The sequence below is a fragment of the Erythrolamprus reginae genome, chromosome 2 (genome assembly GCF_031021105.1).
Source record: "Erythrolamprus reginae isolate rEryReg1 chromosome 2, rEryReg1.hap1, whole genome shotgun sequence".
NCBI classification, from domain to species: Eukaryota; Metazoa; Chordata; class Lepidosauria; order Squamata; family Dipsadidae; genus Erythrolamprus; species Erythrolamprus reginae.
Window position 1 is genome coordinate 214,560,388 of NC_091951.1, and position 16,343 is coordinate 214,576,730.

General features: G+C 43.5%; 1 protein-coding gene across 3 annotated transcripts in view; it reads left to right on the forward strand.

Annotated features, from left to right (window-relative positions):
• Positions 1 to 12,548: 12,548 nt before the first annotated feature.
• The window catches only part of ATG4D (autophagy related 4D cysteine peptidase), a 64,881-nt gene continuing 61,086 nt past the window's right edge, over positions 12,549 to 16,343 (forward strand). Inside the window, exons 1-2 of one of the 3 annotated variants that reach the window (XM_070741785.1) lie at positions 12,549 to 12,750; positions 13,903 to 14,201. In XM_070741785.1, coding sequence (XP_070597886.1) covers positions 13,985 to 14,201 — 217 coding nt within the window. In that variant the 5' untranslated portion in view covers positions 12,549 to 12,750; positions 13,903 to 13,984. Of the gene's footprint in view, positions 12,751 to 12,940; positions 13,119 to 13,902; positions 14,202 to 16,343 lie in introns of those variants that run through there. The other 2 variants (XM_070741786.1, XM_070741787.1) reach the window with 2 other exon arrangements.

Sequence of the window (16,343 nt, forward strand, 5' to 3'; positions counted from 1 at the left end):
CCTTCCAATTTTGCGCATATACTATCCTGGCCACTGTCGCTATGTGAATAACTAGATGTAAAATATCTTTCTTATATTTCTGTTTAGTTATACCTAATAAGTAAAATTCCGGAGTTTTTTCTATCTCTTGCTCTTTTATTATTCTTCCTATCATTTTCCAATATGTCCTAGCTTTGCTACAACTCCACCATTGATGATAATATGAACCTATTTCTTTTTTACACTTCCACCACAATGGGGACATATTACGGAATATTTTGGCAATTCTACTTGGTGGAAGATGCCACCTATGAAACATCTTAATTTGATTTTCCTTTAGCGATACCGACTTTGTCATTTTCCAATTAAAAGTCCAGACTCTTTCCCATGTGTCTAAATCAATTTCTCTGCCAATATTTCTACACCAACTTATCATGTTGTCCTTTAAGGTTGTCTATATTTTTGTGACCAATCATGTATTTATATGCTTTCCCAATTAGTTTACTCCGGTTTGTAATTAATAAATTACTTAAGTAATTTTTACTCTTATTAAAGACATAAACCTTACTGTCCCTCTGAAATTTAGTCTGAATTTGAATAAATTGCCACCAATCCATTTTAATCCCTTCTTCCTGTAGTTTATTCCTTGATTTTAATTTCATTTGATCATCTAACAAATCTTTATACCTTAATATTTTCATTTCCTGTATCAATTTAGGGTGAGTTATTGCTTCTAATGGGGAAACCCAGTCTGGGATAGTTAAAAAAAATGATTTTTTTTTACATCTTTCCAAACTTCTAATAGATACTTTCTTATTGTATGTCTTTTAAAATATGTATGTATTTTATCTTTATCATACCATATAAAGGCATGCCACCCAAGCATTAAATCGTGACCCTCCAAGGTTAATATTCTTTTATCCTCCAACACTATCCAATCTCTAATCCATGTTAGGGCAGCTGCCTGATAATATAATTTCCAATTTGGTAAAGCAAACCCTCCTCTTTCCTTAATATCCTCTAGAATATTTATCTTTATTCTTGCTTTTTCCCCTTGCCACAAAAACTTTCTGACTATTGTCATTAGATTTTTAAAAAAATTCCCTCCTGGATTTATTGGTATCACCTGGAACAGGAATAATACCTTAGGTACAATATTCATCTTTATTGTGGCAATTCTTCCCATGAAAGATATTTTAAATTGTTCCATATTTCTAAATCTCTTTTAATTTCTTCAATTAATTTCATATAATTATCATTTTTTAAAGATATAGTTTTAGATGTTAACCATATTCCAAGATACTTAACTTTCTTAACAATTTTCATACCTGTTATATTCTCAAGTTTTCTTTCTTGTAATTCCGTCATGTTTTTAACTATAAATTGCGTTTTACTCTTATTTATTTTTAACCCTGCAAATTTACCATACTGTTCTATTGTCTGTATTAACGTTGGAACTGCAGTAATCGGATCTTCCGTTATAAATGTCAAATCATCTGCAAAAGCTTGCATTTTATATATTTCTTTCCCAATAGTCAGCCCTTTTATTTTTGAATCGGCTCTTATTTTTATCAATAAAACTTCCAACGATAGAATAAACAATAAGGGTGAAATCGGGCAACCTTGTCGAACGTCTTATTTTCTTGGAACACCAAAATAGCAGCTGGAAACCCCCAAGTAAACCTTTTTCCACTTTGATATAAACGGCTTGAAATTGGGCGTAAGGCAGCTCTCGCTCTCAAGGTTTCCCAAGAGAGATCTCTCAGAATTCTTATCTCATTCCCATCTTTTTTAAGGGTGGCACAACTTTTCAAAGACTTGTAAACCATCTCCGCTTTTTTTTCACTAGCCAAAACCATAACAATGTCTCTTTGCCTCTCCCTGTTTCTCCGTGGGGCAGCCCAATGGACACATATTATATCATCAGAACCAACTTGGACGCCAGCTTGCTACTGTTACTGCTTCATTTAAATTTGAGCCTGAAGCAATGTCTGATCTGAACCCACACAGATGTAAATTTCTTCTCCTTTGACGGTCCTCCAGATTAGCAATTCTATAATTCATTTGTTTAATTATTTCTTACTGATCCTTCGCTTGTTTTTCAACTTTCTGAATTTTTCCAGTAGCTACGTCAGCCTCTTTTTAAACCAATTTTACATCTGAAGCCAGATTCCCCAGTGCTGAGTCCACTGTAATAAATCTCTGCTCAAATCCTGAAACAATTTCTAACAGTCTATCCAATTTTTTTCGATTTTCCCAAGGCTTGACTTGCCACCTTCTGCCATTTTAAAATTTATTGTACTCACTTCCTTATAGCAAAAAAATCCCCGTCCTTGCTTAAAACCATAAATCTTTAGATTCTCTTTGTAGTTCTGTGGATTCTCTACCCCTCTGATTTTCTTCAAGAAGGATTTATAGTATTTTGAGAGGGAAATTTCCCTTTACATAATAAATCTAGGAAAAAACCTGACACATGCACAATGATGGAGAAGATATTTGCGATAAAATATAACATCCTACCAAGATTTTTGTACCTTTTCCAATTTGCCCCAATAAATATGAACAAAACGTTTTTCAACAATTTGCAAAGGGAAATTTGGAAAGCTATTTGGTCCAAAAAGAAGGCTAGGATTAAATTAAAAAATCTCTAGAGGAGGCCTCGGTCTCCCAAACTTTCAATTATACCATCAAGCTGCAATGTTATCTATGCAATGTTATCTATCTTCAGTGAAGAGCCATCAGCCTCCTGCAGCTCATTTCAACAGTGTTAGGAGCCAACTGACTCTGCAAATGCCTGAGCCTTCCCAACGCTGATTTAGGATTAGGCACCTCCATTACCACGTGTTCCATCAATTTAACAAAGACCAAGAGACTTCCTGTGGTCTCAGAAGTGAAAGCTTCTACCAATTTGAAAAGTCACCTAATCTGGCAGCAACGCTCCAGCTCCCCCTAGTGGTGGGGAGGGATCCTAGCAATCATATTTTCAGATATATCTACCAGCCAAGCTATCAACTAAGGCTTGAGACATCTGAAGCTTGTAAACCAGGGCTAGGGCCTTGTTCCCAAAGCACAGCTGACGCAGGAGGTTCCCCTGAGCCCCTGACATCAGCGGAAGTAACCCAAGACTTCGCTCCGCAGCCTCCTCAAACCCCCAGCAGCAATCCCAATGCCCAGCTGACAGCGGAGCCTTGCACAGGCATACAGCTGACAGTGGGAACGTCAGCGGAAGAAGCCTTAACCTCTATCCTTCATAAACCTAAAATAGCCCAGCTTGCAGTGAAGCTCCAACCCCATCTAGCGGCTGAAAATAAAATAACATTGCAGCCACGTCCATTCAAAAGCTACAGATCCTAACAGAATCTGAGGAATTCTCAGGAATCTGAGCTTCAGGGGGTAATTTGCATACTCCTGGTACATGCTGGGAAGAAGCTAAAAGCTCACCGTGAGGCAAAAGAACACCAGGTTTGCTGACCAGGGAAGCAGAGGAAATCACCAACCCAGCAACAAGAGCAGACATGTCACCTCTGCACTCTCCCGCACCCACCCTGCAACCTACCACACACATAAAGAACAACACAGAGAGAGAGAGAGAAGATACACCAACCATGCACACAGAAGTCACTCCCCGAACAAGCATAGATGAAGACGGAACTGAATCCATGGTGTGCTGCAGTTTGTGCTCCATGTACTCACTCCTCCCCTCAAACCTCCAAAACTTTACCTGCAACAAATGCAAACTCATCCAGCTACTTGAGGAAAAAATCGAAAACCTAGAGAAAAACCTAACAACCCTGAAGCACCAACATCACAACGAGAAAATCCGTCAGACTCCCAACAAAACCAACACCCCAGAGGAGCTAAGCCGAATCCACGCCCCAGAAGCAGTAAATAGTTGGACACACATCACCCTAAGACGAAAAAACAAGCCTCCACCAACTCCAACCCTCCTCCTCCCAACCCCACTGCCTACAAGCAACAAATATTCAGTACTCTCGGAACAAGAAAACCTGCAAACATCTGACAAAGAACCACCAAGAACCAAGCACAACACAACTCCACCAAAAGCCTCAACAACAGAAGCTAACCTCCCTCACCCCAAGCCAGCCAAAAAGAAAAGGAGAGTACTGGTAATAGGAGACTCAATCCTCAGGGGAACTGAGCCTCCCATCTGCAGACCAGACAACCAATCTAGAGAGGTGTGCTGCCTCCCTGGAGCTAAAATCTCTGACATAACTGAAAACCTCACCAAAATACTCAAACCCACAGACTACTACCCACTATTGGTGATTCATGCGGGAATCAACGACACAGGGAAAGACATGAACCAAATTATGAAAGACTATGACCACTTGGGCAACACAATCAGAAAAACAGATGCTCAGGTTGTTTTTTCTTCCATCCTCCCCACTAGAGGACGACACCCCGCCAGAGAACGCAAAATCCCGCAGATAAATCACTGGCTTAAAGGATGGTGTCGCCATAAGAACTTCGGCTTCCTCGACCATGGCCTGCACTATCTCCAAGAAGGGCTTCTAGCAAGCGACGGGCTACACCTCACTAGAGCGGGGAAGAACCTCCTAGGCAACCGACTAGCCCAACTCATCAGGAGGGCTTTAAACTAGCTCTGAGAGGGGAGGGTGACCAAACTATATGACAAAACACTGAACAAAACAAGGAAGGGGAACGGGACAAACCTACAAACAAACCTGAGAATAAAAAATTTCTACCTGCAAACAAACACAAACATCTAAAATGCCTGTACACGAACGCACAAAGCTTGGGAAACAAACAGGATGAACTGGAATTATTAATACATGAGGGCCAATACGATCTAATTGGAATCACAGAAACCTGGTGGGACGAAACACACGCCTGGAACACACAGATAACGGGTTAGGTGATCCTAAAAAACAGCATCATAGACGCCCAAAACAACGCAATCCCCATGAAAAGGAAAAACAGGAAAACCAAAACTAAACCTGCATGGCTAAACAAAGCCCTCGCAGATGACATAAAAGGAAAAAAAGCTAAGTACAAACAATGGAAAGAAGGACTCATAACCAAAGCGGAATATCAGCAAACAGCCAGTTCCTGCAAACAAAAAATAAAAACAGCAAAGGCACAATATGAACAACACCTTGCAGCGGAAGTCAAAGACAACAAAAAAAGATTCTTCCAACACATCAACAATAAGAAGAAAATCAAAGAAACAATCGTCACACTAAAAAACGAAGAGGGCAGAGAAATCACAGACAGCAATGACCAAGCACAGCTACTCAACGCCTACTTTGCATCAGTCTTCACACAAAAGGGAACCTCCCTCCAACCAATCTGCAATTTAACTGCAACAAACTGCCCCAGAACCGAACTCAACATAGACAAAAGCACAGTGAGGGACTACCTGAGGGAACTCAACAAATACAAATCACCAGGGCCAGACGGACTTCACCCCAAAGTCCTAAAAGAATTGGCAGACACCATAGCGGAACCACTCCTCCTCATCTACCAAATATCCTGGATCACTGGAGACCTACCGGAAGACTGGAAGCGAGCTGACGTAGTCCCCATCCACAAAAAAGGCAAAAAGACCGACCCAGGTAACTACAGACCAATCAGTCTGACCTCTATACCTGGAAAAATACTGGAGAAAATAATCAAAAAACAACTTACCCACTTCCTAGAAACAAACAAGATCATATCCAATAGCCAGCACGGATTCATCAGAAACAAATCATGCCAAACCAATCTCATAACATTTTTCAACACCATAACCAAGTCAGTTGACCAACGCAACTCAGTGGACCTCATATACTTGGACTTCAGTAAGGCTTTCGATAAAGTCGACCACAATCTCCTAATCCACAAACTAGAAAAAAATGGAGTAGATTACTACACACGTAGATGGATAAACAGTTGGCTGACCAACCGCACCCAACGAGTTGTCCTCAACAGCACCAAATCCACATGGAAAAAAGTAGACAGTGGAGTACCACAGGGCTCTGTCCTGGGTCCTGTACTCTTTAACATCTTCATCAACGACCTGGACGAGGGAATAAAAGGGGAACTAATAAAATTTGCAGATGACACCAAGCTGGCGGGGGTAGCCAACACCCTTGAGGACAGGCGCAGAGTACAAGAAGACCTAGACAGACTATCACAGTGGGCCCATACCAACAAAATGAGGTTCAACACCGACAAATGCAGAGTCCTCCACCTCGGCAAAAAGAACCCTAGACATACATACAGCCTGGGAGATACCCCACTCAGCAGTAGTGACTGCGAAAGAGATCTTGGAGTCTTGGTGGACAATCAACTAAACATGAGTCAGCAATGTGCAGCAGCAGCCAAAAAAGCCAACTCAATCCTAAGCTGCATCAACAGAGGAATACACTCCAAGACCAGGGAAATACTAATACCACTCTACTATGCCCTGGTCAGACCCCACCTGGAGTACTGCATCCAATTTTGGTCACCTCACTACAAAAAAGACATCGAAACTCTGGAGAAGGTGCAAAAAAGAGCAACCAAAATGATTAGGGGACTCGAAACCAAGACTTACGAAGAGAGATTGAGAGAACTGGGCATGGACAGCCTAGAAAAAAGAAGGTCTAGAGGGGACATGATAGCAGTTTACAGATACTTGAGGGGTTGCCACGGTGAGGAGGGGGTCTCTTTATTCCCCAGGGCACCAGAGGGCCGGACGAGGAACAATGGTTGGAAGCTGACCAAGGAGAGATTCAACCTGGAAATAAGGAAGAACTTCCTGACGGTCAGAGCGATCAACCAATGGAACTGCCTGCCAGGGGAGGTGGTGAACTCCCCAACTCTGGACACCTTCAAGAGGAGACTGGACTTCCATTTGGCTGGGGTGCTGTAGGGTTTCCTACTCAGGCAGGGGGTTGGACTCGATGACCTAACGGTCCCTTTCAACTCTATTAATAAATAAATAAAATAAATATGCTAAGAGACTGGGTAATCCTGAAGAATACAAGATTATTAACCCTCAAGGGGTTCGACCTGCAATCTGGATGGCACTCTTTTTTAATAATGGATGCTCATAAAATACCCAATTATTGAAAACATTACTTAAGGAAAACCTTAATAACAACATGGAACATATAAAAAGAAATTATTATCATTCTATACCAAAATAGATACAGTGATCCCTCGAGTTTCGCGATCTCGATTATTGCGAAACGCTATATCGCGAGTTTTCAACCCGGAAGTAAACAACACCATCTGCGCATGTGCGCCATTTTTTTTTTCTATGGCCACGCATGCGTAGATGGTGGAGTTTGCTTCCCCCTGGCCAGATCAGCTGCTGGGTGGCTTCCCTGGGTCTTCCCCCTCTTGCCGGGGTTTCCCCTTTGCGTGGGCGGCGGGGAAACCCCAGCGTTGCTTCCCAGCTGAGTGGCGCGAGCAACGGCGTGGGCGGGCGAGCGGACATTGGCACACGAGCGGTGTGGCGGCCGGACAAACGGCGGCCGCTCCTGGCGGCAGCACGAGCAACACGAACGGCATGGCGGCCGAACAAACGCACGAGCAACGCAAGCGGCGTGGCGGCCGGACAAATGGCGGCCGCGCCTGGCGGCAGCACGAGCAACACAAACGGCATGGCGGCCGAACAAACGCACGAGCAACGCAAGCGGCGTGGCGGCCGGACGAATGGCGGCCGCGCCTGCCGGCAGCACGAGCAACACGAACGGCGTGGCGGCCGAACAAACGCACGAGCAACGCAAGCGGCGTGGCGGCCGGACGAATGGCGGCCGCGCCTGCCGGCAGCACGAGCAACACGAACGGCGTGGCGGCCGAACAAACGCACGAGCAACGCAAGCGGCGTGGCGGCCGGACAAACGGATTCTCCTCCGACCTGCCCTCACCTTAGCTTCCAGCTGATGCTTCGATCCTTGGAAGAGGCCAGAGCGCCTTTCTGCACCACACTCTGCGCTCGGGTTCCTTTCCAGAAGATGGAAGTTTCTCTCTTTCCATCCTTTCTAGCAATACAATACTCGATGGTTAAAATGGTTTTAACCATCGAGTATTGTATTGCTAGAAAGGATGGAAGGATGGAAGTTTCTCTCTTTCCATCCTTTCTAGCAATAAAATACTCGATGGTTAAAATGGTTTTAACCATCGAGTATTGTATTGCTAGAAAGGATGGAAAGAGAGAAACTTCCATCTTCCGGAAAGGAACCCGAGCGCAGAGTGTGGTGCAGAAAGGCGCTCTGGCCTCTTCCAAGGATCGAAGCATCAGCTGGAAGCTAAGGTGAGGGCAGGTCGGAGGAGAATCCGTTTGTCCGGCCGCCACGCCGCTTGCGTTGCTCGTGCGTTTGTTCGGCCGCCATGCTGTTTGTGTTGTTCGTGCTGCCGCCAGGCGCGGCCGCCATTCGTCCGGCCGCCACGCCGCTTGCGTTGCTCGTGCGTTTGTTCGGCCGCCACGCTGTTTGTGTTGTTCGTGCTGCCGCCAGGCGCGGCCGCCATTTGTCCGGCCGCCACGCCGCTCGTGCGCCCCTTGTCCGCGCGCCCGCCCTTCGCCCACCCATGCCGTTGCTCGCGCCACTCAGCTGGGAAGCGGCGTTGCTCGCGCCAGCAGCGGCGGCACGAGCGGCGCGGCGGCCGGACAAGCGGCGGGCAGGCGGGTCCTCAGCTGTTGGGCGGGGGTCTTCCCAAGTGCGGAAGTAAAAAACACCATCTGCACATGCGCGAGGGCACGCATGCGCAGATGGTGTTTTTACTTCCGCACCACTATATCGCGAAAAATCGAGTATCGCGAGGGGTCTTGGAACGTAACCCTCGCGATACTCGAGGGATCACTGTATCTCCAAATGAATTAATTACATATCCCAACCTTTTCTCCACTTCAAAAATATTAACATATCAACAATTATTAGATGAAAATGATAATTTGCTGACAAAACAGCATCTTCAAGACATAGGGATAAATCTGGACTGGTTAACATATCTACAAATTAATTCCAAATACAAGGAACACAAAAATAAATTTGGCTTTCAAAATAATAATCCAATAGACTTAATTCTTTTTGGCCCAAGTGCAAAAATGATTTCTAAACTTTACAATTATCTACTAATGCAGGACAGTATGGAGGGACAAGTTAAAGGATCTTTGATTGCCTGGGCTCAGAATTTTGGATATACCATTAATCTAATGAAATGGGAAAAATATGGACAGTAAATTACAAGATGACATTAGCAACATCTTATAAAGAAAACCAACTTTAAATGTTTTACAGATGGCACCTACCCCCAGCTACACTGTCTAGAAGGTACCCAAACTTATCCCCAACATGCTGGAAGTGCAAAACTAAACCCGGAACTTATTACCATCTATGATGAACTTGTACCCGAGCCAAAAAATTTTGGAAACAAATTAAAAATCTCTTAGACCAAGTCATAATGAACAATGTAACACTTAAACCAGAATTATTTCTCTTAGGCATATTTAGACAGAAACTTACATCAGAAGAAAAATATCTCATGGTACAGATCCTTACAGCGGCTAGAATCACATAAGCCCAGACAAGGAAGTAGGGAAAAAAAACCCTCTATGTCAACGATTATCACTAAAATTATGGAATGTGCAGAGATGTCCAAAATTACAATGGAAATTCAAAATAAAAAGGAATCAGATTTCTACAAGGTATACTGTATAACAAAATTTCCCCCTCCCTCTCTATAAATCAGTTAATGTTTCAAAATGTTTCAAAATATGTTGCAAGAGTCTATCTTCAAGGTCAAGTTAATTGTAATCGGTATTTGGTCATGTTCTGTTGGTAGTTAGTATTTTCATTTAGATGAAAATACTAACTACCAACAGAACATGACCAAATACGGATTACAATTAACTTGACCTTGAAGATAGACTCTTGCAACATATTTTGAAACATTTTGAAACATTAACTGATTTATAACCCCACAAGATAATTTCGACTTATTGATCTTACTCTACACTCAACCTTTTTACTTTCTAACACATACACCCACTATTCTATTACATTACAATGTTGCATATCCTGAAAATGTCTGCCATCTAGCAGATTCCCCCTTCTTGCTCGGTATGCAAATTGCAGGGGGTCTAACAGTGGAGCGTGATGGTTTTCAAGTGAAACACCACTAGCCTTTCAAAGGTTTTCATAACTACAGATGTTAGAGCAACTGGTCTGTAATGATAGTCCGGGTACAAATAAGCAATCAAATCATATTAGGAACCAGTCAATGTAAATCGTAAGGATACAAGCAACAAAGCAAAGTTTGTTTTAAAGTAAAGTTAAAATCTGGTGTTATTTGGAAAATCTATAATTATAGATTCATAGTTAAAGACTAGGGAAAACTTAATTGAAATCCTAAGCAAGGCCCTGACTTATCAGATTTATCTTACAGTCAGTCAGGCGTGTATTTATTTCTCAAATTTATTTGCTCTCCATCTCATAGCTCAGTCAAAGCTGGATTTGGTATTGTTATCCACTTAACCAGTCTCTTCCAAAGACCTGTAATAAACAGACACGGTTGTTTGTGTTAAAGACATCGTATCAGGATGTAAGCCAGGGGTCGGGAACCTATGGCTCGCGAGCCAGATATGGCTCTTTTGATGGCCGTATCTGGCTCGCAGACAGGGCTCCTAGCACTGAGCTCCCGCTCGCAGCTGTCCCCTGGCTCCTGCTCGATGCCACGGTTTTCGGCGCTGTCCTGCTGGGCCCCAAAGACGGAAGGCAGGAAGAAGGAGAGCTCCATTCTTCTCGCCTTTTTCCCGCCTTCCGTCTTTGGGGCACAGCAGGACAGCGCCGAAAACCGCGGCATCGAGCAGAAGCCGGGGGACAGCTGCGAGCGGGAGCCCCAGGAGGGAAGTACCAGCAGCGCCCCGCCCAGCTGAAGCTTCACTGGCGTCGGCGGCAAATGTCCTTTGTGGCCCGGTGGGAGGGGGGGGCTGCAGCGGCCGCAGGCAGTCGCAGGGAGATGGCGGCGGTGAGAGGGAGCTCCAGCTGGGCTGGGGGTTCGGGGGGGCCATGAACGCCGCCCGGAGCCAATGGCTTCTTTTGGGCTTACTTGAATTCCTGCTGCTGGTAAGCGCGCGCGGGTGGCCGGGTGGGAAGGGCGAGGCGCGAGGGGGAGGCAAGTGGAGAAGCGGAGAGAGAGAGAAGTGGACCAAAAGAAAGAAAAGGGAAAGAGAGGGAGGGAAAGAGAAATGGAGAGGAAGGAAGGAGGGAGGGAGGGGAGGGAGGGAGAGAAGGAAGGAAGAGAAAGGAGGGTAGAAAGAGAGGGGGAGAGAGAGGAGAGAGAAAGGAAGAGGAGAGATAGAAAGGAAGAGAGAGAAAGAAAGAGGGATAGAAAGAGAGAGAGAGTGAGAGATGCTCAGTGAGCCTTTCTTTGAAGTTGCCTTTCTTTCTTTCTTTCTTTCTTTCTTTCTCTCTTTCTCTTTCTCTCTTGCTCTCTTGCTCTTTCATTCTTTTTTCTTTCTCTTGCTTTCTTTCTTTCTCTTTCTTTCTCTCCTTCCTTCCCTCCTTCCATTTCTTTCATTCCCCCTCTCTATTTTTATTTCTCTTTCATTCTTTCTTTCTCTCTTTCTTGCTTTCTTTCTTGCTCTTTTTCTTTCTCTCTTTTACCTTCCCTTCCTCTATTTCTTCTTTTCTTTCTCCTTCCTACCTTCTTCCCTCCCTCCCTTCCTTCAGTCCTTCCTCTCTTACTCTCCCCTTTCATAAGTTTCCTTGCTTCCTTCCTCTGTTCCTGTCCCTTCCCCCTTTCTTTCTTTCTTTCTTTCTTTCTTTCCTTCCTTCCCTCCCTCCCTCCATTTCTTGCTTTCCTTCTCCTTCCTCCCTTGTTTCCTCCCTCATTCCCTTCTTTCACTCCTTCTTCTCTTACTCTCCCCTTTCACACCTTTCCTTGCTTTCTTTGCACCCTTCCTCTGTTTCTGTCCCTTCCCTCTTTCCTTCCTTCCTTCCCACCCTCCGTCCATTCATTCACCCATTCCTCTCTTGATCGCCCCTTTTACCATTCCTTCCTTCCTTCCTTCCGATGTGGGCCTGGGCCAGCAGAGTAGTTTGCTTTTGCACCCCGTCTCGAGCTCCCTTGGTGCCAACCCGGCCCTCCCCACTTCAGAGAGAAGGGGGAGAAAGAGAGAGAGAGAAAGAGAAAGAGAAAGAGAGAGATAAAAAGAGAAAGATAGAGGGAGGGAGAGAAAGAGATAGAAAGAGACAAAGAGAGGGGGAGAGAAAGAGAGAGAGAAAGAAAGAGAGAAAGGGAGATACGTACGGCTCTCGCGGAATTATATTTCAAAATATGTGGCGTTTACGGCTCTCTTAGCCAAAAAGGTTCCTGACCCCTGATGTAAGCTGTTCCATGGAAAGCTGTCTTTTACAATTTATTAATTATTAAAATTATGAAGCAGAGCTTTAAAGGCCTCGAAAAATCATGTTCTTCCCGCCAAACGGAAGACCGAAAAGACATTTAGGAAGGAGGGGCAAACCCACGCGGAACACGCTCCTACAGCAAAGAAACACTCTAATCCAAACCTTCTCTTTCTTTTTATCCAAAGAGAAAAAATACTTTTGGCCAAAGTATTTCCGGCCGCTAAGGGCAAGGAAGCACTTCCGCCGAAAGCTTGTTCCGAGAATCTAAGATGACGGCGCCGGAGGCATCGTTGCGTACGGTAAGGTAGTGTGGAGTTTGCCGCTCGTGGCGGATTGAATAGTGGCCACCGGAACAACGAGACGCCAAGAGAGGGCCGGTACTCTTGTATCCTATGCTTGCGCCGTTTGGGTAAGTAGGATGAGATGGGACCTTCTTGCGTTGACCTTACTGCGTGGGGTAGAGAAGGCTTTGAGACAGGTCTTCGCTTTGGTTGCGAGGGGCATGGTTCGGCGGGGGTAGGAAACGACTTCTGGGTTAGGGCAAATGCGCAGGCGTAGACGGGTCTCTTCACTGGCCAAGATCCCTGTGCCCCCGCCCACACTCATCATAGGCCGGGTAAACCTGATTGTACGTACTGCAGAGCGGATTTAGGAGCGGGTTGAAACTGTCCTGTTAAACTTTCCCGCTTTCTTCTAAATATTCTGTTTAACTTTTCCTGATGCTTTAATGATTAAGACACCAAAACAGATCTTCCCTTTCCTTATAAACCCCTCCAGGTAAGCAACACAAGCAATCTTGCTTTCGGCATATAATTTAAGGAGCGCAAACCCAAATATGGTAATCAGTAGAGCATAGGTTTGACAATACTGACTGGAAATATGTTGGAGTTTTTCTTTTCTTGGCCTTTCTAAATTAGCTTTTATTAGTGTTGAACTGAAGAAGTGAACATCAAATTACACCTGGAGTACACAATCTCTATATTTTTTAAAGTTTTGGTATAAACGTTTTAAGCATTGCTGGAGGAACCATGGTCTTCTCTCTGGTTCTTTTCTATGTTGCAGATTTTTAAAATATCTGAACTTCCCTTGTACAAAGATTTGCATGGACATAGTCTTTTAACTGTTATGAACAGAAAATGAAAATTATTTGCTTGTTGTCCTCACATTTACTATACACCTGTGGTCCTTCGGGTCCTTTTAGACCCAGAGTAAAAAAAAAAGGTTGGTTTTAGGCACTGGAAGTGTTTTTTGAATACTTTTTTCACTAGTATACTAATTTGAACATTTCTGAACACAATGAAATGAAAATAATAATAATGCTTATTTGTTCATTTTGCTCAGAAAAGCCTGCCCCTCCCCTGGCTGTGTGCAATTATTTCAATTTATATATAGATTAGCCTGAAAGTTCCAAATTTTTGACTATCTTTGGCATTGGCATACTAATTTGAACATTTCTGAACACAATGAAATGAAATGAAAAAAATTAATGCTTATTTGTTTAATACTTATTGTTGGCCTGTTATACCTTTACAGCAGCTTTCTTTTGCCTTTGATTTTGTAGTTCTACTGCCCCAGCAATACACATGAAGCTTTCATCTTAACCTGTCAAAAAGGACATAGTCTCCACTCATCTCATTTGTTAAATGAATTCTGTGTCACCCACCTCAGTGCAGTATTTAAGCCAGGAAGAGTTGCGCCATGCAGATGGAAGGCAATTTTTTAATCCCAGAGCCAGCAGCCAGGGAGGGAGCTATCCAGGTCTTTTCCCCAGAAGTGCCACCTGTAGCCAGTGTAGTGAACCTGATGAAGTGGACAAGATCAAGAGCAAGCTCCTCTCTACCTGGAACAATATGAAATATGGTAAGTTCAAGTTATAGAAACTCCATGGGAATGAGCAGCTCATATCATTGTTTAAATATATTTAAAACATTTAAATATATTAAAGGGTTAAATAAGGTCCAGGAGGGAAGTGTTTTTAATAGGAAAGTGAACACAAGAACAAGGGGACACAATCTGAAGTTAGTTGGGGGAAAGATCAAAAGCAACATGAGAAAATATTATTTTACTGAAAGAGTAGTAGATCCTTGGAACAAACTTCCAGCAGACGTGGTAGATAAATCCACAGTAACTGAATTTAAACATGCCTGGGATAAACATATATCCATCCTAAGATAAAATACAGAAAATAGTATAAGGGCAGGCTAGATGGACCATGAGGTCTTTTTCTGCCGTCAGACTTCTATGTTTCTATGTTTAATAGTCACTAAGGTGAACCTTAGTGACTTGAGAAATATAGATTTTTTTAAAAAATCTAACAGCTGTAAAGTACTTCCATCAGCTTTGCATCTTATATATTTTTCCTTTTTTTATGCCATTTGAATTTTCACTTAAATTCTTAATATATTTTGTGACTTTAGAATCAGAAGCCCCATGTTTTCTTCACACTTATAAAATCAATTCATTTGTCTGTCAGGATACTGTATAGATCAGAATTGCCCCCACCCTCCGCCTTTCGTAAACTTCTTAAAACCCACCTCTGCCATCAGGCATGGGGGAACTGAGATATTCTTTCCCCCTAGGTCTTTACAATTTACGCATGGTATGTCTATTTGTATGTTTGGTTTTTATAGTAAGGTTTTTTTTTAGTTATTTTAGTATTGGATTGGATTGTTACATGCTGTTTTTATCATTGTTGTTAGCCACCCCGAGTCTACGGAGAGGGGTGGCATACAAATCCAGTAAGTAAGTGAGTGAGTGAATGAATGAATGAATGAATAAAATGTCCTGCTTCCTTTACAGGCCTAATTGTTAACTTTTAAATATGTAGGTTTAGAATTTAGTTATCTATAAATACAGTGGTACCTTGTCTTATGAACTTAATTGATTCCAGGATGAGGTTCGTAAGGTGAAAAGTTCATAAGACGAAACAATGTTTCCCATAGGAATCAATGGAAAAGCGATTATTGCGTGCAAGCCCAAAACCCACCCCTTTTGCCCCATTACTGCTGGACTTTTGATCATTTGGGGGGGAGGGGGGGGAGAAGGGGGGGAGGCAGCGCAGACTGCCCGGAGGGAGCCTCCTGGGTGGATTGACATGCCAGGAAGCTGCTTGTGGTTTGTAAAGCGGCGGGGCATCACCTCCCTAAAAGTTTTCCTCGACGAAGTGCTGGGGGGGGGGACAGGCCCCTGGGTCTGGAGTTGCTGCTCCTGCTCCCCCCCAAGCCGAATCAGCAGCTCCGGGCCAAAGCCAGGATGCCTCCTCCCGCCCCTCCCACCCAGAGCCGGCTTCAAGCTGCCTCCTGAAGTGGCAAAGCGCTTGGGAGGGAGGGGAGGGAGGGCAGGCCCCTGGGTCCATTATTCAAAATTAGATAGATTTTCCAGATTTTGAATTTTTAAAGGTAGGAAAAATATGATATTTTATTTATTTGTTTGTTTGTCAATCAAGTATAGGTTAGTATTTTATATAAACATAATATAGAAAGGAATGATAAAAGAAGACACTAGGACAGGGACAGTAGGCACAATGATGTGCTTATGCACACCCCTTACAGACCTCTTAGAAAAGGGGAGAGGTCAATTGTAGACAATCTAGGTTGAGGATTTTAGCGTTTGGGGAAGAAACACCAGTCAGGAAGTGAATTCCAGGCATTGATCACTCTATTGCTGAAGTCGTGTTTTCTACTGTCTAGTTTGGAGCAGTTTAAATTTAGTTTAAATCTCTTATGTGCTCATGTGTTGTTGTGGTTGAAGGTAAAGTAGTCATTAACAAGAAGGACATTTTGGTATAATGATACCTTGTCTTACGAACTTAATTGGTTCTGGGACGAGGTTCGTAAGGTGAAAACTTCGTAAGACGAAACATTGTTTCCCATAGGAATCAATGTAAAAGCAAATAATGCGTGCAAACCCATTAGGAAAATTCAAACTTTAAGGTTTAAAAAAAAAAAGCATCAGGCAGACAAAATGAAGACTACGAAATGGAGACAGACAGCGAGGAGAATC